The 27,906-nt window shown below is 44.0% G+C and overlaps 1 protein-coding gene and 1 long non-coding RNA gene across 3 annotated transcripts in view; one reads left to right on the top strand and one right to left on the bottom strand.

Moving 5' to 3' along the window:
- LOC308579906 overlaps positions 1-9,208 on the top strand; it is a 33,439-nt gene extending 24,231 nt beyond the window's left edge. The window contains exon 3 of the long non-coding RNA XR_014004625.1: positions 8,853-9,208. This is a non-coding gene — a long non-coding RNA (uncharacterized lncRNA). The remainder of the gene's footprint in view (positions 1-8,852) is intronic.
- The window catches only part of RPTOR (regulatory associated protein of MTOR complex 1), a 325,607-nt gene continuing 298,945 nt past the window's right edge, over positions 1,245-27,906 (bottom strand). For both annotated transcript variants that reach the window (XM_081180842.1, XM_081180843.1), the window contains 6 exons: positions 22,050-22,156; positions 16,103-16,230; positions 14,273-14,359; positions 7,482-7,598; positions 6,794-6,923; positions 1,245-3,579 (listed from right to left, as the gene is read on the bottom strand). In XM_081180842.1, the coding sequence (XP_081036968.1) occupies positions 3,511-3,579; positions 6,794-6,923; positions 7,482-7,598; positions 14,273-14,359; positions 16,103-16,230; positions 22,050-22,156 (638 nt within the window). In that variant the 3' untranslated portion in view covers positions 1,245-3,510. The remainder of the gene's footprint in view (positions 3,580-6,793; positions 6,924-7,481; positions 7,599-14,272; positions 14,360-16,102; positions 16,231-22,049; positions 22,157-27,906) is intronic.

Here is a 27,906-nt window from a genome sequence, read left to right as displayed (position 1 = left end):
TGCACTTAGCTGCTACAGTAAACCAGCTCTCACATTTTTCATAGAATGAAAACATGCCTTTCACATTACAAAAGGATAAAATTTCTCCTTTCATGGCTGTGGCTCTCTGCTCAACCTACAGCACGGGTCCCCAAGGACTTTTTGAGCACAGCACTTCACTCGGAAAATATGCTGAAGGTTTGAAGGTATTCTTTTGAATCATGTCATGTCTCAGGGCCATCTTCGATTAAATGGCTGCTGTCCAGCACGACAAGCAAAAAGCTATTTCAGAGGAGATGTCTTCAGGTACTGCTACTATTTTAGTGTGATACGGCTCAGCATTCTGTGTTTTCCTGCTACACAGCATTCTTTGTCATGGTTCCCTCCTGCCTAGGGCAGATAGCTAATAAGATGCACACAGCTTCACTATATTTTACAACAGTCTCCCTGTTTCTTTAGTTGTTTCTAAGGTTGGGGCATAGGGAGAAAATCGGAACAGACTGAGCCACATTCAGGACCAGGTCAACATACATATCATTATATCAAATTTCATTAAAAGATCAGCTCTTTTGCCATTTCCCCTGGGATGGGCATGACATTAGAAAGCATTCAGTAAGACTCTACTCATCTAGATAAGTAGCAACTCATCTGTTCGACTGTTTATGCAATCTCCCCCCTTCTCTCTCTCTCCTGGTACAGCATTCTTAAATTGTCTCAATAAGAAAATGGTGTGAAATAATTTTGTACCCCTAAGAAGAACAATTATAATCCTATAAAAGCGGGGGGGGGGGGGGGAGAGAGTTCTTGCCACATAGTTAAGTCACTTATCATACAAGGAATTGTGGGAGAATTACTGTTTCCCTTTTCTGGACTTAAGGCTGCAATTCCAAACACACTCACCTGTGAGATGTTGTTGTTTTGGAGGCAGTAGCTAGGTACTTTCTCCAGACTGCAAGGCACTTACTTACCTCCTCTATCCACCCTTTTGAAAGATGAGGATTGCCAAGAGCAGGTGCAGCTATCCAGAGATGAAGACAAGCCAGGAGTGCATTGTCTGTGCGTTGTCAGAACAGCAATTATTATCTTCTTTTCTTCTTTGTCAGGAGGAGCAGCTAGGCACTCCCTCAGGGAATTGCTTTGTTGTTCTGCAACACCCCCGACCCCTCCACTCACCCACCTGTCCACCACATTTTCCTTGACATCTGTTCTCCAAAGTTTCCCCTCCACCTCCGTCTGATAACAGTCAGATCCCATTGACCAGAGGCTGTTACGGCATTTACATTTTATTAACCATTTATTTCATTAATTGTTTTACTCTCACAGTACAATCTTGTGGTGGTTTATTATTAAATGTATATATACTTTTTTCCTTTAAATTTTGCTTTTGGAAAATAAATAAAGAGATAAGTGAACTATATAGGTAGATTACTTTCTGGAGCCTTGGTTAAACTTCATGATTGGATCTCCACATCAGACCTGTGAAAAAACACAGCTCCCTCCCCCCCACCCCAATTTGGATGGAAGCTGACAGATTAAAACAGAAAAAGACCACCACAACCATAGTCCTGGCTGTGCAAACTGAGGGGGGAAGCACAAGGGATCTTGTTCTTGAAACAAAATATATAGGATATACATTACAAAAAATAATCGTCATCATCATATTCTCATTTGCTTTTAATCGCGTAGGTTAAGTCAGTTATACATGGATTTCAGACTCTGGCTTGATGCTTGTTAGCAAAATCCATCAACTATCTGCCCTTCCCTGAGTTCATTGCCACTTACAGAGGGACAGGCACGACAATGGGACCAAGGCTGTGGCATCTCAGCACAACTGACACTGGGGATCAGCAAACTAATGTGTCAAGTCACCTCTTGGGTTTATTCCCATCATTTAATTTTGGCAGCTTTCAGTATAGGTTTCTAGCTATATGAGCAATCCTCCCTTGGCCTCTGCCTAGTATCTTACATGGTGGCTCTCAGCCTAGAAGGTGGGGAAGAAGGGGGAAAAAAAACATATAGCAGGCTTCATAGTGAGAGCCAGGAGATGGATTTTGCAAGCAAGGAAAAGCTGACATCCACAATGCAAGATGAATTGGATGCTATCTCTATTCTTAATGCTATCACAAGCGACAAAATTATTGGCAAGACGACAGAATTCCATGCCTCTCCACAGCTTTGTAGACAACTGATTTTGGAGTCAGTGCCAATAGCTGCACAATGCTGGCACAACATAATGCAAAGGGGCCTTCTTGTCTTTGTGTCCCTATTCAGGCAGCCATTTAACTGGGATTCTCTTCTCCTGGTCACTGAAGAGACCGAAGTCTTTATTGTATGGGAGATGGGTGGCATGTGAGATGGAACCAGCATTCTCTAGAGAGCGGGAACATCAGTAGTTCTCTTGCAGGCAGCACACCATGCATGCAATCACAGGGTGCCAGGTATACATATAGCTTCCCCCGTGTTCAGTCTAGGGGGCAAGTGCCTGAAGTGGGGGGGGGGAGGGGTGAATGGGAGGAGGGACCCTCTGCACAGGCCTGTTCTGTATGTGTGCTGCAAAATCTGCATCCATTACCACGCTGAATAATAGCACTTCTTGCAAAAGGAGAACAGGAGGGGGGGGGTAGGATTTAAGGCAGTGGTACAATGATAAGTGAACTCCTTGCTCTCTATGAGGAGGTAGCAGGCCATTTCTTGTGCTTATGGGGTTCTGCTGTGAGCAAAAGGAGTTATCGAGGATGGCTGGAGCAACCTATAGATTGAATGGACATCAGAGGGGAAGGTCTCCTGTCCTGTCACGCAGCTTCTCAAATGTGTCACTCCAATTTCCCCAACAGACACCCAGGAAGTGGGGGCAAGTTTCCTGCCTTCCCTTCCATAGTGGCAGCCAACTCTGTAGTATTTTCAGCAGCACCGAGAGACTCTCTCTTCCTTAGGGCTTTCCTTTCGTCTTTTACCAGTGGAACAGTAAATGCAAGAGAAGGTGGCCGGTGGCATATAGAGTAGTAAGATACACACAGAACTATCCAAGACCGGCAGCCTGCTAGCATGCGACTGCCAGGGCCAGCACTTGGCACAAAATAGGTAGCAGCCACAGACGTTCTAGGTAGAGTATGTAGAACACTAGGTGAGTCCTGAATTAATTCCTGATTCAAAGGAAAACCCACCCCTGTTCTAGGAAGGAATCCTCCTCTTAGTTTGTAGGAGCCATAATGCCAAGCAACCAGAGAAGCAGTCATGGGCAGTGGTGGTGAAACCCAGTGAGAATATATATATACTCGTTTTCTGCTGCTCCTGAAGGTTCTGGCTCGGAAGAAAAGCAAGAGGCTGCTTCTCTCCCCTCCCGTCTGACTCAAAATCATCAGTAGCTAAATCAGGAGGGAAAAAAGTGTTCAAGTTACCGGGGGGGTTGCACAGCAGCAGCAGCCAACACTAAACATTCAAGTCGATAGTTTCACTATGTACACCATGAGTGAGACATGGTCCCACCTGCCAGAAGATGTCCTGCTCTTGACAGAGCAGCCACACACACTGTTATCTGATTCGCTTCTCCACCGAGTACACAGAGATGTAGTAGTCATTGCTTCCAACTGCCAGGTGAGGCTGTGGAAAGGAGAGGGGGAAATAGAATCAGTGCATACATAGCAGGGTTCTGCTGGTTTTGATTGGCTTTTGAAGCTAGTCAGAATTTATACTCGCCACCAGCCCTGCTCCTCACTCAAGAGGGAAAGGGTTGGAGTCGTTATTTATTATTTATTTATTATTTATTTATTTAATTTCTATAGCACCTTATACCCAAAGGTCTCAGGGCGGTTCACATAAAATATTGTGATGTCACACCAGGTTGTCTGCCTGCCTCTGAAGCCTAAGTACAGAGGCAAGCCCCTTCACCCTCTTTCTCAGCTTCAAGCTGGATATAATGGGCCAAAGCTCTTACCACTTGCTCTGAGCCCAGAGAGGTTCGGAAAGCAGCAAAACATTGACAGTTAAGGCACCAATCTGCTTTATTCTGCTTCTGTTAGGCAACATTTATGTTGCTTTTATTGATTTTAATTATTGCATTTTGTATTACGAAGTTGGATGGTTTTATTGAGTTGTGGCCATAAAAGCTCTTACCTACCTCTGCTTCATCCTCTACAGCACGGGTGTCAAACACAAGGCCCGCGGGCCGAATCCGGCCCGCCAGACCTCGTCATGTGGCCCGCGTAGCCGCCGTTCTCGCCTGTCCAGTGCACCATCGCCTGGTTGTGCGCCGCGTCGCCTTTCAGCACAAAGGAGGTGGTGAGCAGAGAGGCCGCCTCCAGAGGTCCCCCACCGGCATGACCCCGCAGGCCGCCCGCCTCGTCCCACGGGCTGCCGCGTCTCTGGCAGGGGGGGGGAGGCTTCGCAAGGCTAAAGAGGAAGCCAGGGCAGCGAGCGCGATCCATCCCGTTCGCTGCTCTGGCTTCCTCTTTAGACTTGCGCGCCTCTCCGGGGGGGGGGGGGGAGGCTTCGCAAGGCTAAAGAGGAAGCCAGGGCAGCGAGCGCGATCCATCCCGTTCGCTGCCTTGGCTTCCTCTTTAGCCTTGCGCGCCTGGGGGGGGGGGAGGAGGAGGCTTCGCAAGGCTAAAGAGGAAGCCAGGGCAGGGAACGCGATCCATCCCGTTCGCTGCCCTGGCTTCCTCTTTAGACTTGCGCGCCTCTCCGGGGGGGGGGGGAGGAGGCTTCGCAAGGCTAAAGAGGGAGCCAGGGCAGGGAACGCGATCCATCCCGTTCGCTGCTCTGGCTTCCTCTTTAGACTTGCGCGCCTCTGGGGGGGGGGGGAGGAGGCTTCGCAAGGCTAATGAGGAAGCAAGGGCAGCGAGCGGGATCCATCCCACTGCCCTGGCTTCCTCTTTAGCCTTGCGTGCCTCTCCAGCCGCAAGAGATCTACCAGAGGTAGATCTTAACCCTTGCCTCACCTGGGAGCTTCTCTGGGCAGGAATTCCCTTAGCTTAAGTGGGGTGGGGGAAGTGTGGCAGGTAGGGGGGTACCTGCCTAGACACTGAAGCCACATGTCTCTCAGATGAAAATTGGGAGTGGGCATTGTGTGAAGTGGTCTGATGGTGGGCATTGTGTGAAGTGCTCTGATGGTGTGGGCATTGTGTGAAGTGCTCTGATGGTGTTTCCTACTTGGCAGGGGGTTGGACTTGATGGCCCTTGTGGTCTATTCCAACTCTATGATTCTATGATTCTAAGTGGCTGTGGATCTCCTGCTGCAGAACTGTAGGACTGTATAGAGTTGGGAGGGCCACCCGAGGGTCATCTAGCCCAGCCCCCTCACAATGTAGGAATCACAGCTAAAGAACGCCAGACAGATGGTCCCCCAACCGCTGCTTAAAAGCCTCCAGTGGTGGAGACCCCAAACACCTTCCGAGGTCATAGAATTGCAGGGTTGGAAGGGAACCCCAGGAGTCATCTAGTCCAGCCCCGGTGGACAGCGGGCGCAATCCATCCCGTTGCGCAAGACTAAAGATGCTGCGCAAGGCTAAAGAGGAAGCCAGGGCAGTGAGTGGGATGGATCGCGCTCACTGCCTTGTCTTCTTTAGCCGCGCTGGAGAGGTTTAGCTCCTGGCTGGAGAGGTTGCGCGGCTATGGATCCCGTGCGCTGTCTTGGCTTCTTTGCTCTTTGGGGCTGGTGGGGGAACCCGGGCTTCCCCCGCAGCCCCGAGAAGCTCTGGGAGAAGCAGACAGGCTGCACGCAGCCTGTCCGTTGCTCTTTGGGGCTGGGGGGGAGGGATAATATTTTTTTCCTTGATTTTCCCCTGTAAAAACTAGGTGCGTCCTGTGGTCCGGTGCGTCCAATAGAGCGAAAAATACGGTAAAAGCCCATCAACTTCAGGGGTCTCAGCCTGCTCAAATATTTTAGGCCGATACAACCGGCCCTTTGAGGGTGACCAAACTGCTGGTGCGGCCCCCGATGAATTTGAGTTTGACACCCCTGCTCTACAGTGACAGTCAACTTCCAGTAGTTTTTGTTATGCTGGAAATCCTTTCTCCACAAATTTCCCCTGTTTGTTTCCAGTGGATTGAAAATCCACCAATACAGTTGAGTTCCAACATATATGAGGGTACAGTTCCAAGGGTTGTGCAAACACACAAAAAGTGTAAATAGGAAAAAAATGCATTTTCCTTGTCTGGCAAGGTGTGGAGAGTCCCATGGGAAGGTCTCCCCTGCGTGTGGGTCTCTGCTGCCCCCCTCCTCCAGGTGCGAATGGCCATTGCAAGAGAGGAAGAGTGGGGCAGGCAGAGAGAGATGCAGGCAGAAGAAAAAGGCTCTAATGGATCTGGAATGGAGCTGCAGCCAAGTGTGTAAAGTTGAATTTGTGAAAGTAAAATGCACATATGATGTGACTTGACTGCATACCTAGTTGCAACTTCGTATCTACTTTGCACTATTCATCAGGCATCTCTTCCTTTGATCACCTGGAGCAGAAGCATTTGTTTGACCATGGTCAGAAACAGGATCATGGACTAGATGGATCCATGGCTTGACCAAGTGAACTTGTAACTTGACAGCTACTAGAAAATAGTAGATACTGGGAACCTTGTCTAAGCAAATAAAAGAACCCTACTAGAACTTGCATGTAATCTGAAATAAATAAATGCTCCCCAACCAACCAACCCCCCCAAATGAGCTAGTTCAATGAATTTTCTCACTGAATTTGAGTTTCCGGAATTTGGAAATATTGTGTGTATCCCCCTCTCAACAGCTTCACTAAGTCCTCTTCATAATAGCTATTCAGAACAAGTTTAGGGTAACAGTTGTGATGTTCTACAGTTTAGAAACGAGACTGACCCAGTGTGGATGGAAGGCTAGGCAGCTGATGGCACCCACTCGCTGGCCCATGAATCCATCGTAGTACTTGATATTGTTGATCAGCTCACCATTCCCATTGTAGATTGCAGTAAATTGATTCATAGAGCCACTGCAGAGGGAAACAGAGAACACAGGATATTGGTGACGTTAAACAATTGGTGGTTAAGTCCTAGAGATGAAGGTTTTAAACTCTTGTGCCATTTGTGGAGCAAGAAGCAAGTAAGCTTACAACAGCAAATGGGATTTTCTTTAAGCCATGAAATCATCAGCACAATCTCAGCTATTAGCAGGTTCACAATGGAAAATTCACATGCTCAGTAGGAGATTTAGGGAGGCAGGATGGGAGACACAACAGCAGGCAGGGAGAATATAACTATGAGATGGTTTTGAGTGAAAACCCCAGGCACCAAACTGCTGACACTGGACAGCAGGTCCCTAGCAAATAGTGCACTTTCTGCTCTTAAGGAAGGGAAACCCACATAATACGGTGAGCTGCAGCACCAACCATAATTGAAATCCATGTGCTGCAGGTTCAATGAAGCATACAAGAATTGAAATACCTCAGCTGCAAACACGTGAAATAAGCCACACTGTTTATGCCAAGGAAAATAAATGCAAGTGTTTAACAATGGAGCAGGGTGGTATGCAGGCTGCATTTAGAACTTACCATGCAAACAGGTTGGCTTGTGGGTGGATGTCCAGAGCTGTCAGTCCTTTTACTATCTGCAGGACCTTCACTGATTCTGGCATCCTTGGATCAAAGAAACGGACATCTCCATTAACACTGCAAAGAGATAAAACATGGGGCTATTACCTGTTTGCTCCAACAAGGAGAGCAGATCTACTTATCCCAGAACCTGGCTATAATTAGGAGAGTATTAGTATCAATGCTCAATTTGCCAGCAATGTCCCTTTGCGAAAACCAGCATACTTGCCACCCACTGCAGTCTGTTTCAGGCAGCCCTAGATGCTGCAGAAGCAAACATAAGGTTACTCATGCACAAGGAATCAGTGTACAGTGGGACCTCGGGTTAAGTACTTAATTCATTCTGGAGGTCCGTACTTAACCTGAAATTGTTCTTAACCTGAAGTACCACTTTAGCTAATGGGGCCTCCTGCTGCCGCCACGCCGCCGGAGCACAATTTCTGTTCTCATCCTGAAGCAAAGTTCTTAACCTAAAGCACTATTTCTGGGTTAGCGGAGTCTGTAACCTGAAGTGTACGTAACCTGAAGCGTATGTAACCCGAGGTACCACTGTACATGAATCAATTCATTATTCCTCCTGTTCAACTCATTGGCATTAAATACCACTAGAAAACCACTAACTGGCTTTGCTGTTTGACTGATTTCTGGACTTTAAGACCCTTTGTATTCCCCTGGAACAAGGTAAATGATAACAGGGTTACTTTAACCGTATGCAAACATCCTGTGCCAGAGATTTGACTTTGGGCTAATGGTCCTGTGACAGATTTTTGGCAGGTTGAAGACCTTTAACACTGGACAAGATGCTTTATAGTGGCATCGGTGAATGGTTAAGATCACAATAATTGGTGAAGTGAAATTTCTAACTTTCAGCTTGATTACTGTCTTGCCATAAATATAATGGATTCATAGCTCATGAAGCTGGCCTTCCGTCCTAATCCTTTAAATGCTGTAAGGTGTGTCCAAGTGATGATTCTATGAGGAAAACAAGGTTGAAACATGGGGTCCACTCACTGAGCAGATTGTTTCTTGAGCAGAGGATTTGGGCAAAATGTAAGGGAGATGGATAAAACCAGGTCTGCTAAGAAACTGAAGGAATTACAGTCCCTGTCTGTAGTTTTCAGAGCAGAGAGATTAAGGAAAAAACTAGTAGAATAAGGAAGGCAAATGAGAAAATGTTGCCGAGAAAATTGTAGCCAAAGCCTGATCAGCTGAAGTTATCTTAATTCAGTCAAATGACTGTATTTTATTGAGAATTTTATGTACAATGCTTAAGGGTTTCTTTTTCTTTTTATTATGCAGTTTATAAAATTTCTTCAATAATTTTGATTACAGAGGATGGCTATTTAAGTGTAAAAATCTAGTCGGAGGGTCTTAAACTTTGGTTATAACTAATTCTCTACTCTCTGCATCACCACAATTGCTGGTCTGGGGATGTAACAGAGCCTGCTAAGAAGAAGCATTCGGGTAACTGGGATCTGGATCTCGTTAGGTAACCCTATAGTCTATCTCATGCTGCTCTTCCCTACATGACTTCCTTAGTCTCCAGCTGCAGCATTTCATAATGAGGACTCAACATGGGGCTTCCCTACTGCAGTTCAGATCCTTCCGCTCTCTCTTGTGATACTTCAAATATCTGACCTGCATGCCCTGTCTCTCTTGGAACTTTCCCTTCATTTAGGGTTCATTATATCTCTCTTGTTTCTGGAACCTTGTAATTTAATTAAAGACCTAATAGCCTTCATAGTGTGACCCATGGCTGGTTACAGCCTGTGGAGCCTGACAGTATAAAAAAGGGCAAAGGAAAACAAAAAAAGAATAGTGAGCAGGGCTTTAAGTTGCACCAACTTCTGGTTGGTGCAAGGAGAAGACTCTACCGCTGTACTGCCAAACAAAACGGCAACGAAGACACAGCAATAAAAAGACTGAAGATGAAAGCACCAATATTTGATTCCTTGTATGCATCCAGCTAATGGAGCTGGTGAAAGCTAATGGAGACTGGTGAAGATCCACTTGAAGGCTGAGTGTTTACAGCCCACCTGCAATACGCACAGCTGAAAAGTGCAGACCATGTTCTAAGATCTGATTCCAAAAAAAGCTGTGGGTGCAGAAGAGAAACTAATACCTCACAGACAGTCAGATCTAGAAAGCCAAAGGTCAATACCAAATGCTACAAAATGAAGAACTACAGAGAAAAGCACTCCAGCTGTCACTCCCTAGTGTTAAGCTGTCAGAGATGCAGCAGGATCCTCAGGAAGCATCTACAGCACCACTTAGAGAGGGCAGAACCAGGGTTAAAATATCCAAGAGAGGCAAAGCTTCAAATTATCACTCAACATAAGGAAACATTCTAAAAACACACACACAAGGAAACATTCTGATTAAAAATAAGTCTTCAGGTTTACTGTAAATTAATGTATGTGAAATCTAATCATGAAATGATTTATTCCATGTTCTTAATTCCTGCTGCCCTTTATTTATCTTATAAAAATTGCTTTTATTGTATTTTCTTTTATATCCATTAGTGTGCATTAAAAGTAAGTGAAACAATATAAAAGTAATGAATGGAATAATAAACAATGTGAAAGGTTCGTTTCAGGGTATAAAATATGCAATTAATAAGATATTAAACTTGCTGAGGGGACAGAGACAGAGCACTTAGTGATATTAACTGTATTTATTTTTGGGGTAGCAGATTGCTGCTGCTCTTTCTTGATTGGTCCAGCTGCTCCTAATATTACTCTCATTCATATGTTGGCCCAGCTAAATATTATTCTCATTCACATGCAGTGCTAAGCTGAACCATGGCTGAGCATCAACAAGCAAACCTATGGGCTTCCAGAGATGAGATGATGGTCAGTTGATTCCTCCCAGGTCTAGGTCTCCCAGACAATCATGAGCTGTTTAAACCATAGGAGACACCTTGGTTATAGCTTGTGGTTTGTCTGGGAGAGCTAAGCCATGAACCTGGGGTATGGATGACACACTAAACCATACTATGGCTTAGCTCAGCATAGTGTAGCAGCAAAATGACCAAGGAGGAGCAATGTGGTTACAGCCTCCTCTCTGGGAGCCCATGTGTTTCCTTGTTCATGCTCAGCCATGGTTTGCCTTAGCATTACACACAAACTAGGCCACTATCTCCTACTTGATTGGTCCAGCTACCCTAACGGTATTGCTTCTGCAGCAGCTGTCCAAGGCTTCAGGCAGAGGCCTTAACAAACGTTGCTACCTGGGATCCTTTGGACTGAATAGGCTAAGGGACTGAACCTGAGACACCATCTGCATGTACTGTGCCATTAGGCCTTACGGTGTGCTGCATATGCCTTTTGCATTGGGACAAAGGAAGTAAGAACAACTAAATCAGGACGGATTTAAGGTGGACCACGGAGAAAATCTAGAAGCAGATCCTGAGTGTGCCAGCATAATCAGCACGCACATCAGTAATGTAGAATCCCAACAGTTGAGTTTAACGAAGTTGCCTGTGTGCTGAAGTAATGGAGGAAACTCAACAAACTTCTCAAAAGGATTAAACAGGATGAGACAGCACCATGATTCATCCTTCAGCTTCTTCAATGAGTTCTGACCACAGCAGTGCCTGAGGCTGAGATGTTGGATGGAATACCTGTGCCTGCTGCTACATTTTATTTTAGTGACGAGAAACTTGCACGACCTCAGAGGGCTACTATTACTAGAAACATCCTGGAACTGTTCTAACCACAGAAAGGGGAAGAGTACAGAAGCATCTTTTTTTCCAGTCCTTCAGGAACAGAGGTACATGCAAGAAGGAGGAAAGGGTGTCCTTAAGTAACAAAAAGATGAACCCAAGCCAACATCTGTAATGTGCCCATGCTATGCAAATCAAGACCCCAAAGTTAGAACTGACCTTAAGAGAGCTGCTTTTGTTGTGAGAAGAGCAGAGTTTAGACTTTTATCTGCAATAATTCATCTCTCCGTTTCCTGGTACATAAACCATTTGTCAAGCTTCTGCTGGCCTTCTTAATAACACCATTCACGACCCTATTCCCTACAGATGTTCTTTGGGTTCTTAGTGTTAGTGTTTCAGTATAAAGGTTTATCACCCACTGTATAAGCCTTATAGTAAGTATGCCACTCACTCTTGAACAGAATTCATGGAGTGTGTCTGATGTATGAGTAGAAATGATCACATTTTACATATGCACCCTCTGCAAGAGGGTGATTCAAATAGGCTAGTGCTGTGAAGGCCAGTTACTCCAACCTAGCCAATACTCTGTCTGCTGAACGGCTATCTGACAATAGATTACTGCCTTCCATGTTAGTTTATTAGTTTAATTATAAACTAAATCAATGCTGAAAGCATTATACTACATAGGTTCCTAGCTACTCTCATATCCAGGCACAAACTAACCCAGGTCTTAGCTTTAGTAAGGCCGTTGCATCATGCTTCTTTAGGCCATGCAAGCTGAATTAATCTAAAACTGAAGTGCATAATCTTTTGCTGAAAAATCAAACTACATACTGCATGCTGTTGAGAGTCAATATGGCTTGCTAGGCTGATCTAATTGATGTGGAACATGCCCAGTTCCAGGTAAAATTCCAATCCCTTTCTGAATCTGGTGAGAAGCACCCTTTGTTTGAAAGATAAGATAATTATCTAATGTCAGGTGGGGCCTACCAAAATAAATTCAGAGTCAAATAGATTCTCATCTGGCAAGAAGAACTACTTCAACCAGCTTCCAGGAGAAACAGAAGTTATAACATTTGCTGCCCCTTCTTTGGGGGTGGAAAAGCATTACCTCTTACAGCATTATATTTTCTTTCAATTCTGTATACAAGGAAGAAGTTCTCTGGAAACAAACTATGACTTAGTGGTAGTAAATTATAGTCTGCTGTCCTTTGAATGGGGTAATAAATAAACACAGTGCTCCTCCACCATATTTATGAAGCATGAGAAATGGATTTATGCACAGAAAATTGCTAGATGGGGAAATAATTCTGCATAGCAATAAGCCCAGAACATGCAATACAATCTATCCCTTGGTGTTTTTTAAGCATTTTGTTTCAGTAGCAAGTCTTGCTCTAGCCAGTTGCTTCCTACCTTTTACTTTACAGCTATCAGATAAGTATTTCTGTTTAAGATTAGGATCCTTATCTCCAGTATTGTTACCAGGCCCTGATCCCACCTTGGTCCCCATCTAGACCTTCCAATGATCAATGACCTAAGTGAGTAGACAAAGCCCCACAATGCCAGGGCCCTGAGGTCTGTGAAGGGGCCTCCTCAGGTCTACCTCCAAGGGATGTATTAGAAGATTCCTTGGAGTGGATTCCTGATCCACCTTGGCCAACTCAAGTGAGGGAGGTTGAATCATCACCTAGTTCTTTGGGAACACCAGCACCAGAAGGTCCAAGCCCTGGCAGCTGGTCAACATTGGAGTCCATGCCTGAGAGTCCAATGTGGCAACATAACTCTTGCATAAAGGGCTCTTTCTGAGTAACAACCTTCCTCAACAATAAAGGCTCTTAGAGCAGACTCAAGCACCTGAACTGGTATAGGGCATGGCCTGAGACACTAGGCTATACAGTGGTACCTTGAGTTACAAACGCCTCAGGTTACAAACGCTTCAGGTTACAAACTCCGCTAACCTGGAAGAATTACCTCGAATTGAGAACTTTGCCCCAGGATGAAAATGGAAATTGTGTGCTGGCAGTGCAGTGGCAGCAAGAGGCCCCATTAGCGAAAGCATACCTCTAGTTAAGAACAGTTTCAGGATAAGAATGGACCTCCAGAACGAATTACGTTCGTAACTAGAGGTACCACTGTATATCAAGCTTCACTTGGAGTCTGCTAGTTACTGGAAACAAGACAAGCCAGCCAGCTCCCTCCTCCCAGACCCAACTCCTTCGCCTGCCTTGCTTTCTTAAGAATCTCTTCAGTTTTTGACCCCTAGACTCCTGCTTATCAATGCTGACCCTTGATTACATTTGGATCCAGATTGGATTTCTCTGACCTTGGTTTGACCTGAGCCTTGCTTTCTGGACTCTCTTTCCAAACGTTTGGTGATAGTGTATGTGGGACTAAGGCTGCAGTGGGTTCCACTGGGGACCTGCCTCCACTTAGCTCACAAACTCCAGCCAGAGCATGGCGTGATCTTATTTAGGATCCTTAACTTTACAGTGAAGGCTGAGCATTCAGAAGATAATGCCAGAAGTTTATGGGTGACCCTTCCCAAAAGTCAATAGAAGCTGACTTAGAACACAGTGCCCTCACTCACAGGATTAAGCCATGTAAGAAAGGAAGCAGAGTAAATTTTGCACTCCCATTTGTGTACATATAATGACTCACAATGCACTGCATCAAGCGTTAAATTTGTGGGGTTTTGCTTTCTTTGAGGTACCACTCCTACAATATTATGCAGTTCCCACACTCAGTTCTTCCAGTCTGGTGGGCCGCAACCTGAAATGGTTGATCATCATCAGAAGAATGTATCTAATTTGAGGAGGATTATTTTGTTTTTCCTGACTGAAGTTTGCTGTGACCAAGTTTGAAAACCCTTGCTCTAAGGAACAAGGTTACCCGTTCATCCGCTCTCCCATCTTGGGAGAGGGGAATTAATTGCAGAGTAGAAATGCCAAAGTGAAGAGCTCAAATCTCATCACTGTTTAAATACCAGAGACAGATTTTTAAACAAGAGAGGGCAAAATACTGTTTTGACAGGAAAATGTCGCATAAATATTCAGAGGCCCTTGTTCCTTTTCATTTCGTTTTCTTTTACCTGACACTCATGATGTTGCCTTCAGGATGTTTCTGCAAATACGCTTTCACCACCCAGGCTGTGTGCTCTCGATAGGTCATCACTCGGCTACAAGAGAGAGGCGAAACTTTGTAAGACAAAGCTGGAAAAAGGCCAGAAACCAACTCATGAACTATAAATGTGAAAGGGAAACCACCTGCTTGGTGTGGCTAGGTTCCCAGTTAGGTAAGTTGCAAGACTTTGAACCAGAGATTTTGAGTACGGGCATTATATTTTACAACGGCATGTTCCAAAATGTACTCTGGTGTGTGCTGTAATTGGTCAGATAAAGCATAAGAGGAAATGAGAGGGGAGGAGAAAAGGAATGGGGAATGACCCCATGTTTTTGCTTTAGGACATAATAAGCAAATGTCTTAGTAGAAACTTAGCTCTGCTGTCTTTTACAACTTATGTATTTCAGGAAGAAGAAAAATCAGTGCAATATTCTTCTCCCCTTCTTTAAAAAACAAAACAAAACTGTAAAAAGTTATTTCTCTTGCAGCTCAAGTTGATAAAAATTGCATCACCTCATAGCATTTGTTTCCAGGTCATAGCTTTTTTGAAATGAGTAGGTGAGAAATATAGAGTCCGACAGGTAATCCCTGAGCAAATGGTGATAGAAGGTTATGGTAGGGTTTGAATAATGTTGGTGCTAGAGGACACATGGAGCCTTGAATTGAGGTAAGTTATCATGAGTGCTTAACCACAGAGCCATCAAATGATAGACGTGCTTCACACAATTGCAGGGGGTTGGACTAGATGACTATCGTGGTTCTTTCCAATTCTACAATTCTATGATTCTATTTATTTATTTATAATGGACGCGGGTGGCGCTGTGGGTAATACCTCAGCGCCTAGGACTTGCCGATCGCATGGTCGGCGGTTCGAATCCCCACGGCGGGGTGCGCTCCCATTGCTCGGTCCCAGCGCCTGCCAACCTAGCAGTTCGAAAGCACCCTCGGGTGCAAGTAGATAAATAGGGACCGCTTACTATCGGGAAGGTAAACGGCGTTTCCGTGTGCGGCTCTGGCTCGCCAGATGCAGCTTCGTTACGCTGGCCACGTGACCCGGAAGTGTCTGCGGACAGCGCTGGCTCCCGGCCTATAGAGTGAGATGAGCGCACAACCCTAGAGTCTGTCAAGACTGGCCCGTACGGGCAGGGGTACCTTTACCTTTACGATTCTATTTAGACAATAATGTAAAGATTCTAGAAATTAAGACCCTCAGTATTGTGCCCCTTGTTTAATGTAATCTACAAAATATGGGAAGACATCCTCTTAAGGTGCTGCAAACCAGAAGACGGGATGCGATGGGGGAAAGAGCCTCTTACCAGAGAAGATTCATATAGCACAATTTCTACTATGCCATCACAAAGTTTTTTTTAAAAGAGAAGTTCTGCAGTGGTGCAAGGGAAATTGCCCAAACATTAGAAATGGACTCCCCTTCCTCTCCTACCATGCCATGTGATCCCCAAATTTGCTCTAGGGATTTCCCTATCTCTCTGGAGCATACCTGGGAGTAGAATAGGGCTGCATGGGACCTGGAGAGGGAAAGGAAGTTCCACTGCACTTGCACGCACACAATAATTTAGCTGGATTCAACCCAATATCCTTTTCACATTACGTTTTCACACATGCTGTAATAATAATAATAATAATAATAATAATAATAATAATAATAATTAGGATGGGGTTTCCAAGAACAGCCAGATCTCTAGCGTGTTTGGAGGCATTGAAACAACGACAAGAAAAGTAGTAGTGAATGCAAAGTGAATGCAACTTGCTAGTTGTAAAAATTAGATAAGTCTCTTACCATTCGCTCAGAGCCATCCGCCGGTCATAAACACGAACCGAACCATCACCAAGCCCTGCTACAATGAGCGAACGATGCGAGTCACAGGACAGGCTGGTGACACAGCTGTCAGCCCCTGTGGGAATATCCTAGGAGAGAAAAACACAGTTCTAAGCTAAGACAGCTGGGAGATTTTAAGTGCACTGGCCATATATATAGCCCAGTGTTACCCCTGCAGTATAGTCCACACATGAGCATTGATGCTGAATAATGGTAACAAGGTGGTTGTGACAGCTTTACCATGCAGGCTCAGATTTTGGCTTAAGACTGGGGGTGAACAAATTGCCTCTGGAAACAAACTAACTTCTGGTAGTGAAAAGGGCTGAAGTTTTTAAAATAAGCACAGAACATGACTGTGCAGGACCAGGGCAATGAAGACATCAAGGACACCTATTCTGAGCTGCAGCACCCGGCTAATTGGTTCTTTTCTTCTAGCAAAGAGGAAGGCATAAATATTATCAGAACAGCATTATCTCCACGGTGAGATTCAGGAACTTGTGTGGGTCTATGCCTTATTATGTATTAAAATTTCTATATTGGATAATACTAATTTTAATAAAAAAATGTCTTAGGTCTGTTTCACATGGTTTAAATCAGGGGTCAGCAAACTTTTTCAGCAGGGGGCCGGTCCACTGTCCCTCAGACCTTGTGGGGGGGCCGGACTATATTTTGAAAAAAAAAAAAAAATGAATGAAATTCCTATGCCCCACAAATAACCCAGAGATGCATTTTAAACAAAAGGACACATTCTACTCATGTAAAAACACGCCGATTCCCGGACCATCTGCAGGCTGGATTTAGAAGGCAACTGGGCCAGATCTGGCCCTTGGGCTTTAGTTTGCCTACCCATGGTTTGTTTTGGAAAATTTAATCTGGGCTACTTTACACCTATATGCATACTGGTATATATGAAAATTGGGTCATGAGTTTCCTTTTGACTGTGGTATATATTTCACACAAGTGTTCATCAACTTCCTGATGTGTCTACTCACTAAAGCAAACTTTTGCATTGGAACAAATAGCATGTGATCTTAGCCCTTCAGTTTCAAGGGAAGCCCTGATTAACCATATTAAAAAGTCCTAATTAACTAAGATAAATGTCCAGGAGGAGATTCTTTTCCGCAAAAACATATTTGTCCCTGACCAGCCATAAATACTACATTGAAGGGCAGGATGGATAGATGAGTGCTGTTTAAACAAACACACACCATTTCCCTGGAGAGAAATAAATCTGCTGCAGCTGAAAATACACCTGGCAGCTAACTAGTGCATGTAGGAGAGGTATGTTATGGCAGCCATTGCTTTCTAAATAAGTACCTACTAAAGGAAGAACTCTGCAGGGCAATAGCTGTTTATTGGGCATTAGATCAGGCCACAAAAGCCACAAAAGCAGATTAAATATATATTTAAGAGCAGAAAGCACTGAGAAGGAAACTAACAGCAGGAAGGCCTGGTGAGAAGGAGACACTTCTTATGCACCCAGTCAAATAGCAAAGGTGAATTACTAAAAGTGGCAGAACTACAAAGAACTGCAAATGCAACTAGCCTTTCTACTTCACATTTTTTTGTGCAGCATTTTAAGGGTGATTATAAAAGTACATAGCCTGCCATGAACTCTAAAGCCCTGCATTTCCTCTGGGGAGAAAGACGTTACCAAAAAGTGTTTCCTTTTAAATGATGGAAGCTTTTCCACTTTGACACGCTGCTGCTCCCCAAGCCTTGCAGCAAAAAGGTTTACAGCCCTTTATAATCTCTTTGGAGTCAGGAATTCTCCCTCATATTTTTATGGAAAGTAAACTGTGCAAGATGAAACATTGCATGCCCATGGTAAAGGTTGAAATAGAAACCTGCAGTCCTGACAGGCTGCAACAAGATTCTATGCTGCATGTGTTCATGCTCTGCAGAAAAATGGTAAGAACAGAAACCAAGGGCAGTGTACTTTATGAAAGAACAACTCTGGAAAATAATAAACACAAAGAGCAATGCTGGTATATTGTTGGAAAGACACCCAACAACGTTATTCTAAGGCTATAGCCCTTTCCTCTTTATGTGCTACGCATAACAGAACTGTGCGGAATAATAAGAGTGCAGCTGTGAAAAAGAAAAACAGTTTCAATTAAGCAACCAAAAAATTGAGCAACATTTTCAAACTAGCATAATAATCAGAACTGGCTCTGCAAAATTATGTTAGCTAATTTCACACCTCCTTCCTATTTTTGCTCCTGTGAGCCTATCCGCCTTCTCTTGATGTTATTTTTTGCATTTGCTTCATAAAAAAATATTAGATTAACAGTTTACTGGAGATAAAAATCTGGCAATCCTAGATTGAAATGGAACTGTAGCTGCATAGAGGCTCTGCAAGTTAAGATACTTTTGTGTCTCCAAATCAACTCTCTTGTAGACTCCCAGAGGGTTGAGAAAGGGCCACAATGGTGTCTATTTAATTCTTACAAATCAGACTATAATCCAGATTAGAGTTCCATCCACAGCATGCCACAGGCAAAGAGCAGAATCTGTGGATAAAAGGTGCTTAAGGAACAAATAGTTCCAGTTGACTGACATTACTGAGTGAAGTTTCAGGTTGCAAAGGAAAGCATTTTGCCTTGAGCGGCGGCAGGAGTATTTCTGCAATCTGTTTGCCAACAAGATCTTTTCTGCACCTAATGTTGCATGTAGAATTCCAGCTCCATCCAACAACTGAGTTTAGTAATATGTAAACAGCATCTTGGCAGCTATTCAGGTAACTTGTCAATTTGGAACGTGATGACACTTGGGGGAAGTGAGTGAATTTTCTACCATGAAGCTCATATGCAAATTAGTGTTCCATCCAATTAGTGGAGTGGAGCCTTGAACTAGAAGTCTGGCAAGTGGACCCAGGCATCTTTCTCATTGTGGTAACCTGCCAAATGAGAAAGTGTTCAGATTTGACCTGTTATTTGCACTAACAGCCGGTATCGGTAAGGATTGGATGTCTCAATAGGCCAAGAGGATTTCCTCTGGTCCCAAGAAGCTTCCAAGTCTACCCTGGCTCCACAGCATGAGAAATCCAATGCACAGATGCACTGCTTTCACAGTGCTCATCCCTGCTTACCCATGTGCCAACTTGATTTCCTGTTTGAACCCTTAGCTTGGCTTAGTTGGTGCCTGCTTGCTGCAGACCACCATTCTTGGCAGATATCTAATAACCCAGATAAGCTATGGCAGCAGTAGCTAACCCCCAAGCACTCTCCCAAGTCCTTGGCAGCAAAAAGAAGGGGGAGGGTCAAATTAAACACAGTGCTGGGGCAAACAGATAGGTTTAAGCTTCTCCCCATCCCCCAGTCCAGTTCCTTGATGGAGATGCAAACTGTGTCCCCCCTGGTGATCAGGTCAATCATTTAATGGATGGGGAGGGGGCATGGCCTTGCTGTGAAGACAGCATCACACATGGGAGTGTGGTCTAGCTGCACCTGCTGCTGCCTTGCAGTTTTGGGAAGGTTGGGTCAAGAATGAATGCAGACCTTGGGCCAAAAAAGTCATCCACTCCTGGGATGCAGACTTGTTCAGTTGAGATTTTATTGTACCAACTGTGCTAGATCATCACAGCTATTGAATCAATAGAAGTGTCATTCCAAATTCTCCCTTTCTGCAAGGAAACCATTAAACTAGTAACAAACTATTCTAAAATTGCCCCCCATCTGTTTCAAGTATATAAGCCCATGCACCCACCCACAATCTATGATGATTCTTACCATCTCCTACCAACCTAGTACCCAACATATTCTCAGTGGCTCAAATAATGGGCAGTGGCATTTCTGAATATGACTACTATGTTTCTGCTGCTCTGGGTTTTGCAGTATGATTAAGTCTTGATCCCCCGAATCACTGCAAAAACCAATTTGCACTGTTTAAGAAATAAAATGCCTTTAAGATGCTCTCCGTACAATCATTAATCATTCTAATTTAAAATATTTTCACCCTGCTGATTTCTGATGTTCTCTAATTTGCACAGATAAAATAATATTTGAAAATAATTAAGATTAGCATAGGCTTAGTTGTGCTGCATTGCTGGGTCAAAGTGCCATAATTAATGTTCATCCAGAGGTAATTAATTTCCAAAAGATTTGTAGACTAGACTTTATTTCCCACAGCAGCTTAGACAGAGATGTTACCTCTCATTATGTGGCTGAAGAGGTGGCTTGATTTAATGGCAACTGATGTGAATGTACATGGTTTTTTTGCTAAGGTGAGTGGCACGATAGCTCAAGCAACAAGGCGGCTAAAACTGCTCTGTTCCTTTGTCAGTCTCCATGCCTATAGAATAGGAGGAACAAGGCCGGCTCTGTCATGATGTGAAGTGTAGTAGGTGACTTTAGGTGGCAGATAGAGAGGAATGGCGTTTGGGGGGCTGCCAAAGGCAGATAGATGCTATAAGGGACTTTTAGGCTTGCCAACTAGTCAGTTTCTAGCACACATAGACAGGGTTGGCCCAGACACTGCTCTGTGCATTCAATATAGTGAATTTAAATTTGCTGTCACTCAGCCTCTGCCATTGTAAGCTGGATCTTCTTAGTCCTGGCAGTGAATGGCAGTCAGGAAAAAGCTTGGCTGGCTTGTTGTTCCACTGTGGGATGTGTCAGCTGCCTGCACTCCTAAAGTTTCCTTGGATCATGGTTAGAGATGCATGTGAAGAAAAGGAGCTTACCACTGCCAAGCGAGAGGAGGAAGAACAGCTCAAAGAAAAGCTACAGCCAGCAACAGCCAATCAGGGCCAGCTTCCTCTGCCATTGTGTGCATGTGTGTGAATGCATACATGAGAGAAAGTGCTTGTCTGTATGCTTCTTGTCTGTGTCTGCATGAGAGATGGTATTAGTGCATCTTTGCTTCTTTTATCTGTCATGTGCACAGTGTTGGTTTTTTGCTAGAAAAAAAACACAGAATGTGCACATATATGTAAGAGAGAATGCAATTTTGGATTGTGCCTGTGTAAATGAGTAATGGGCCTTTGTAACATTTCCTACATTGTTAAATTCCTTGATCACATGATCTGTAGTTTGAGGGTTGGTTGACTTTCTTGAGCTATGTATTCTGCATGTATTTCCTTCAGTACTCTATAAGGGATTTGCTTTAGATTGTCCTTGGAACTAGTTTCAGTGTTCCTCACATGTGAATGTCAGATGGCCTTAAAGGTAAAGGGGACCCCTGACTGTTAGGTCCAGTCGCGAATGACTTTGGGGTTGCGGCACTCATTTTGCTTTACTGGCCGAGGGAGCCGGCGTACAGCTTCCGGGTCATGTGGCCAGCATGACTAAGCCACTTCTGGCAAACCAGAGCAGCGCATGGAAACACCATTTACCTTCCCGCCGGAGTGGTACCTATTTATCTACTTGCACTTTGATGTGCTTTCAAACTGCTAGGTTGGCAGGAACAGGGACCGAACAATGGGAGCTCACCCCGTCGCGGGGATTCAAACCGCCAACCTTTTGATCGGCAAGCCCTAGGCTCTGTGGTTTAGACCACAGCGCCACCTGCGTCCTTTCAGATGGCCTTATGAATACAAATTTGTCCCCACGGTCCAGATGTTCACAGGAACTGATGTTTCAAGGCTCAGGCTGAAAGTGCTTGAGGTGCACCAAGCATTTTATCTTTGCAAGGTATCTGGTACTTCAGCATGCTTTTTAAACAAAATGTATCACAGGTACACAGGCATGATTCACCCCATTTGTAAGTAACGCTGGTCCCACATTCCACCCCACATAAACTTTTTGACATCCATGTAGAAGCATTTCCACAGACACCTTCTGTATTGAGTTCAGGAATTATCTCATTAACAAGTAGCCTTTTGAGTGGCGAAATTAGCAGCACAAGACATTTCTCTGTTTCGGATTGCTTAAATACCGGATCCATAAGCAATATATATTGTGCTTACCTGAACTTTCATTTCTCGGTCTGTATCCCAGATTCTTATAATCCGTACATCTCCAGAAGTCATGAGAAGGCCAGTTTCCTGTTCCCAGTCCACCACCATCCCTGCTCCTGAGGAAAGAAAAAGGTGTGCCATACAAATTTATTCTTGGTACATGTGGACAGATGAAATAAGTCAGAACATTGTGGGAATGAAATCTTCCGGTCAAGCAGAGCAATTCAACACAATGAGTGCACTGTGCATCAATGTTAGAATGTGGTAGGTACTGTGGACTTCGGGAAGTGGCAAGTTTTGAGAAAAATATATAACGGGGTGCAGGGTGGTGGTGGTGGCAGCCTTCAACAGTGGTTTCTGGTTGGTTTCATTTGAATGGTTTTATTCACAGGAGTCAAAAACTGCTTGTATGATACACAAAAGTGAGGGGAAAGTGTTTTAGTAATTATCTGTCCCCCTGTTTTTGTTCCCAGGGAAGAAAAAGACCATTCCTCTCCAATATAGCCATAAGGTTTTTGTTTTGTTTTGCTTTTTTAACATAGAGATAACCAGTAAATTGCATTAGGCATGGAAATACTCAAATGAATTTGTTGCAGTGATACGACCTTCTCTTGTTTCTAATCAACAAAATCCAATGCAACATGTGTTTTTTCTCTGGTTTCTGTACCTGGGTTCCTTTATAAGGAGGTTGGGCTGCGATGGCAAATGACTCTGAAACAATTTAGGATTCATAGCATTCTCTCCCTTAACCCAACAAGGCAGCAGTTGATTCTTCCTGCCACCCTCACTATGACTTCCACCAGGGCCTTTTATAGGATAACAAAACAGAACCCAAATAATGACTAATGCACCAATCTTCTGAAAGGGAAGTACTATGAAAAGTACCCAGCCCCACCAAAAGACCAGATATCTAGTCAAAAGATAAAAGCAAACTCTTGCATTTTTTAATCTTTTAACAGCAAAAACATGTAGCACTCCCTTAGATACTAACTGCCACCGTAAGGGCAGTAGCACCATAATGCAGGGGGACATTTATTTCTTATTTTAATGCATTTCTATAATGCTTTGTACTGAGTAAGTTTTTGAAGTGGGGTACAGCAAAATAATAAAATCATATAATAAAAACTATTAGTTGTATCCAACCAAGGTCTCTATGCAACTCTATATAAACAGCAAATGGTATTGAAAGTCAATGAGAGATCATGCAGAAGTTTCAGGGTCATACATCCCATGCCCCTCTCCTGATAAAGATCCATCAGGGCAACCAAGGAAGATTCAGTCCCCATAACAGGCCTGAGTCCAGACTGGAACGTGTCTAGAGATAATCAGTATCCTCCAAGAGTGCCTGCAGCTGGGACATCAAGACATCATAACAGCAGCACAAACGTTCTCCTAGTGCTATAAACACAAGCACCTATTAAGGGTATTGTAGGACAAAAAAAAGGGTGAAGCTTCTCTCTTGTCCGCCTTGGATCGTCACCTGCTAGAGGTGCTGTTGCTGCACATCACATTGCAGATCCTGATTTTATCAGGGGGTTGGATTGCATGACCCCCAGTCCCTTTCCAACTCTATGAGTATGATCAAGGTATATGCTCTGAAAGCATCTTCCTAATTATCTTTGTCTTCATTCCCTTCATTCAGTGGCCATGCCCAGGCCCACTTTAATGTTTCTTGTGGCCTGCTGGAAATGCCGGCTGCCAAAACAGCTGAGCAAGTATGGAACTTGGGGGCTGCCCTTGGGCCCTTCGTTTGCTCTTACTGCAAGCAATGGGGGCGCAGGGTGGGAGGGAGAGAATGGCAGCAAAACGGACAGTGCATATTTTTATCTGGACATACAAACTTATTGTTTCTTCAGCTTCCTTGGCAACTTGGAGGGGTGCTACAGATTCAGAGCAAGCAAAAAGGCGGCAGTTTAGATTATAAGCACCTCTAAAGCATTTTGCGTTTGTCATCCTGTTTATGGTCCGTATGACAAGATAAACCCAGCAGGCTTGAGATGGATGATGCCTTTTCATCTTAAGCAGGCAGCACTCTAGGAAGAGATGCTTAAGCTGCCAGTTTCTCAGTCATTCATACTTACATTTCAGCACAAGAATCTTAACACTGTTTCAGCAGCAACATAATCTGCAGACCACACATACACAATATGTGGGTTTTTCTCCTTGCTTGTATGGCATGGCACCTTTGTTTACTTAGTGTCTGGAGGAAGTTGTCAGGTAGATGAGTCTGACTTTAGACTAGACGGACCGGTGGGTAATCACAATGTCCTGGGAGGAACTAAGCTGCCTATGACTGATGCTTTTATAGCTTTTTGGATCAACTACTGTAATGTCTCTTTGTGGGGCTCCATGGAGATGTGGAGCTATTCTGCTCTCACATCTTCCCAGAACACAAAATAAAGTGTTCAACATTTACCTGCCTCGTGAACAGAATGCTAAATAAAGGAGGAAGGATTTAAATTCCTGGCTCTGCCATAGTCTGACTGACCTTGAGTAAGACATCTGTTCTTGCCCAAGTCTCACTTCTTACAACTGTGAAATGGGGTTAATAAAGTAATTCTCTCTCCTTTGTGGGAAGGGAAGCAGAAAAAGAATGTTCATCATACATCACGTAAAAGGAGTTGGCTCTCTTGAAAGGTTTAACTGTGTGGAATGAACAAGACTCTACTCTTTAGTGGACGATATACAGATTTCTTCCTGAAGACTAATGAAAAATGTAAGCCTCTGCAAATGGGTGAGAAGGACTGCTGCTCTATAAAAATGGAAGCAGTCACTGTCTGAGCAATGAGGGTTCTGCTGAATCTTTAGCAGTTAATGACAAATATTCCTTCTCAATATGCTTATTTGCCTTTTGTCTCCTTCCCCAGTCACTTGTGTTTTATGAGAACTGCCTTCCTCTGTAAGTAGCGTGCTCTGGATTCTCAGCTGCTTCACTAAATCTTGACAACTTCCTTGGCAACTATGCTCAAGAGGAAGTGACCTGGCCTGTTCCCACATAGTTCCAGGCAAACGATGCCGTCAGTGATAACAACCATTTTACAATATAAGGAAGCAGGGGAACCCTTTTTGGCCCTTGACAGAATATAGAATACGCTCTTCCTCCATGTAGTGACATGGAGGTTTATGTAGCTCTTGCCACCAGAGGGTGCCCATGTGCTGAGAACTAGGATGGCACAGCATCCCTCCACTCTCAAAGGATTGCAGCAGACAAGCAGAATCTGAGATGTTTAAGATGTGTTTGTAAACCCATTCATGAGACATGAAAAGCAAAAAAAGATCTATGGAGACAGCCGCCCTTTGCATTAAATCTAACTCATTCATAAGTGCATAAATATATAGAAAGCTATGAAATGCTAATAGAAAATGCTACATGATGATGAGCAAAGTAGCTTGTGTGCATTACCCACTTCAGGGCAAACTAATGTTTATTAAAGTAGGCCTGAGGTTTCTGGTGGTTTTCAAAGAGGGAACTATCATAACATTATTGACTCATGTTTACATCTCAAGTTCCTTGCGTCTTGCGGATCAGAGGCTCGTTGACGACTCTTGATTTCATTTTAATTAAAAAAAGAAAACCAACCTTGCCATGGGATTGGGGGATGTGGGGCACAGAGTCAAGAAGACAGATCTTTTGGAGCCTTTCCAAACAATGTTCTTGCAAACAATAAAATCTGTGTGCAATTAGTTGTTTCTTATTTGTTCCAGGAGTCCAAATGCCTGTTTGCAAAACAGTGCTCTCTGTTGCAAGGATATTGCATTTTTTCAGCACTCAAATAGCAGTATTTGTTCATGTGAAAATGCATCCATAGTTGCGAGCACAGTGCAAAGTGTGGCAGCATAAGCGTCACAGTCCTGAAGAGGACTAGTAACGCCAATAGAAATTATTGCTCTTTCACTTCCTTATATGCTAAACGTTCCTCTGCTGTACAACTCAAATGCACAAACGCCATCCCTTCCTCTTCTAAGCAATGTCCTCCCATGTTGTGAACTGTCTTTACATAGTTATTTATTTATCTCCTGATTTTACACACACAGCAGCACAACACAACACAAACCAACCTTTGAAACTGGTTGTTTAAGATCTTTGTCAGAAGCCTGTCTCTGGATACCCCTATCTTTGAAGGTGAGGAGGGTGCCTACTGGCAATAGGGCTCTCTCAGCAGCGATGCTTCAGTTGTTTTTCTCCCCTTATCCATTCATGTGGTGCTAGATTTGATGGTCTTTACTCAGCATCTTTTTGCTTTCCAGTGTGTTTTGTGTTACAGCTGGTTTGACATCTATCTGCTGATGATGTTTGATTGCATTTGTTAGCATTTTAATATTTGTTGTGGTTTCTGATCATGATGTTGTGAAGCTCCCCCAGATCCAACGGTCCCCTCCATGACATTCCCACAGGGCTCATGATGCAAGGTACTGCTCAGGGACTAGAGAGCTTGCTGCTATGTGCTCATGAGGAAATCTGTAATGGAGCCTACTGCCACAATTTGTTCCCAAAGAGGCAAGGTTCATGACAGCCGACATATTCTCACAGACACCACGTAAAAGAACTTCCACCTTATTTCCATAAGGCATTACAGTGGTACCTCGGGTTACATACGCTTCAGGTTACAGACTCCGCTAACCCAGAAATAGTACCTTGGGTTAAGAACTTTGCTTCAGGATGAGAACAGAAATCGTGCAGTGGCGGTGCAGCGGCAGCAGGAGGCCCCATTAGTTAAAGTGGTGCTTCAGGTTAAGAACAGTTTCAGGTTAAGAACAGACCTCCAGAACAAATTAAGTTCTTAACTCGAGGTACCACTGTACATAAAGTTGAGTGCATAAGACACACGGCAGAAAGCTAATTTTAAAAATAATTCCTCTTGGCTTCTTCACGCAAGGACTAGCAGTTCTGCGTGATATGGAAGGGTATTTTAAAAATATGTCAGACACTGGAACTTTCCTTGTAGGATTCCCCCAAAGTCAGAGATGCATCTCAGTGGAATAGTTCCCTGCATATGTTTCAGCAAAGAACCCTGGCATCAGAAACAGCTGCATTCCAAATACATTCTATTTAAATCATGTTTCCCCCCCCCCATCCCCTCTCCCAAAATCACTGCTGTATCACAGTCTTTGTCTAACTGGCGTTTTGATTAGTTCAGAAATGTGTGCACAGGCCACAACACAACAGTATCCAAGAAAAGGAAAGCTGATCTTCTATACACCGCCCCCCCTCCTGGCTGATAAATGAGCCATGCCCCTGTTTTAATTTCCAGGTAGCAGTGGGGAGGCTGCATTACCTCATTATTCATTAATTCCTGAAAATGCCCCTTCAAGTGACACTCCTGTGCCAAGCATCACCCAAATGACAAAAGAAGACTCTCTAGAACACCGGGAGCCTTAATTTACCAAGTGAAAAGTGCCTCAAAATAGATCTGCTGCTCCCCTAATTACTTTATTTTCATAAAAGACCTGACCTCTCTCAAGGCATCATGCTCTGTCTCTGACTACAGAGGCACAACATAAGTTAATCCCACAGACCAATCAATGCTGGGATTCACCTACTGCCTTTTTAAAAAGAATAACACATCACCTCCTCATGAGACTCCTTCTGTCTCATCCATATCATGTTGGATAATGAATGCACTTGGATGCTGGTTCTGAGACAGCACAAATGTGGCATGACATGCAGTTCTCCTAGACGTTTTCCGCCCCACAAAGCAGAGTTACTAAGGTCTCTCCTAGATGGAGCTTTAACACTGCCTTTTAAGTTCAAAATGTCTCCTTTACAAAAACAAAACTCCTTATTGTGTTCCTTACTTAGTAGTATTCCTGTTCTCTGCCCTGCTTCTCTCCTTGCCTCCCCCCCTAAACTTCATCCCTCCAGCTT

This window comes from Podarcis bocagei, assembly GCF_964188305.1.
Source record: "Podarcis bocagei genome assembly, chromosome: 2".
NCBI classification, from domain to species: domain Eukaryota; kingdom Metazoa; phylum Chordata; class Lepidosauria; order Squamata; family Lacertidae; genus Podarcis; species Podarcis bocagei.
Note: the sequence above shows the minus strand (reverse complement) of the source record. Positions and strands in the feature narration are given on the sequence as shown.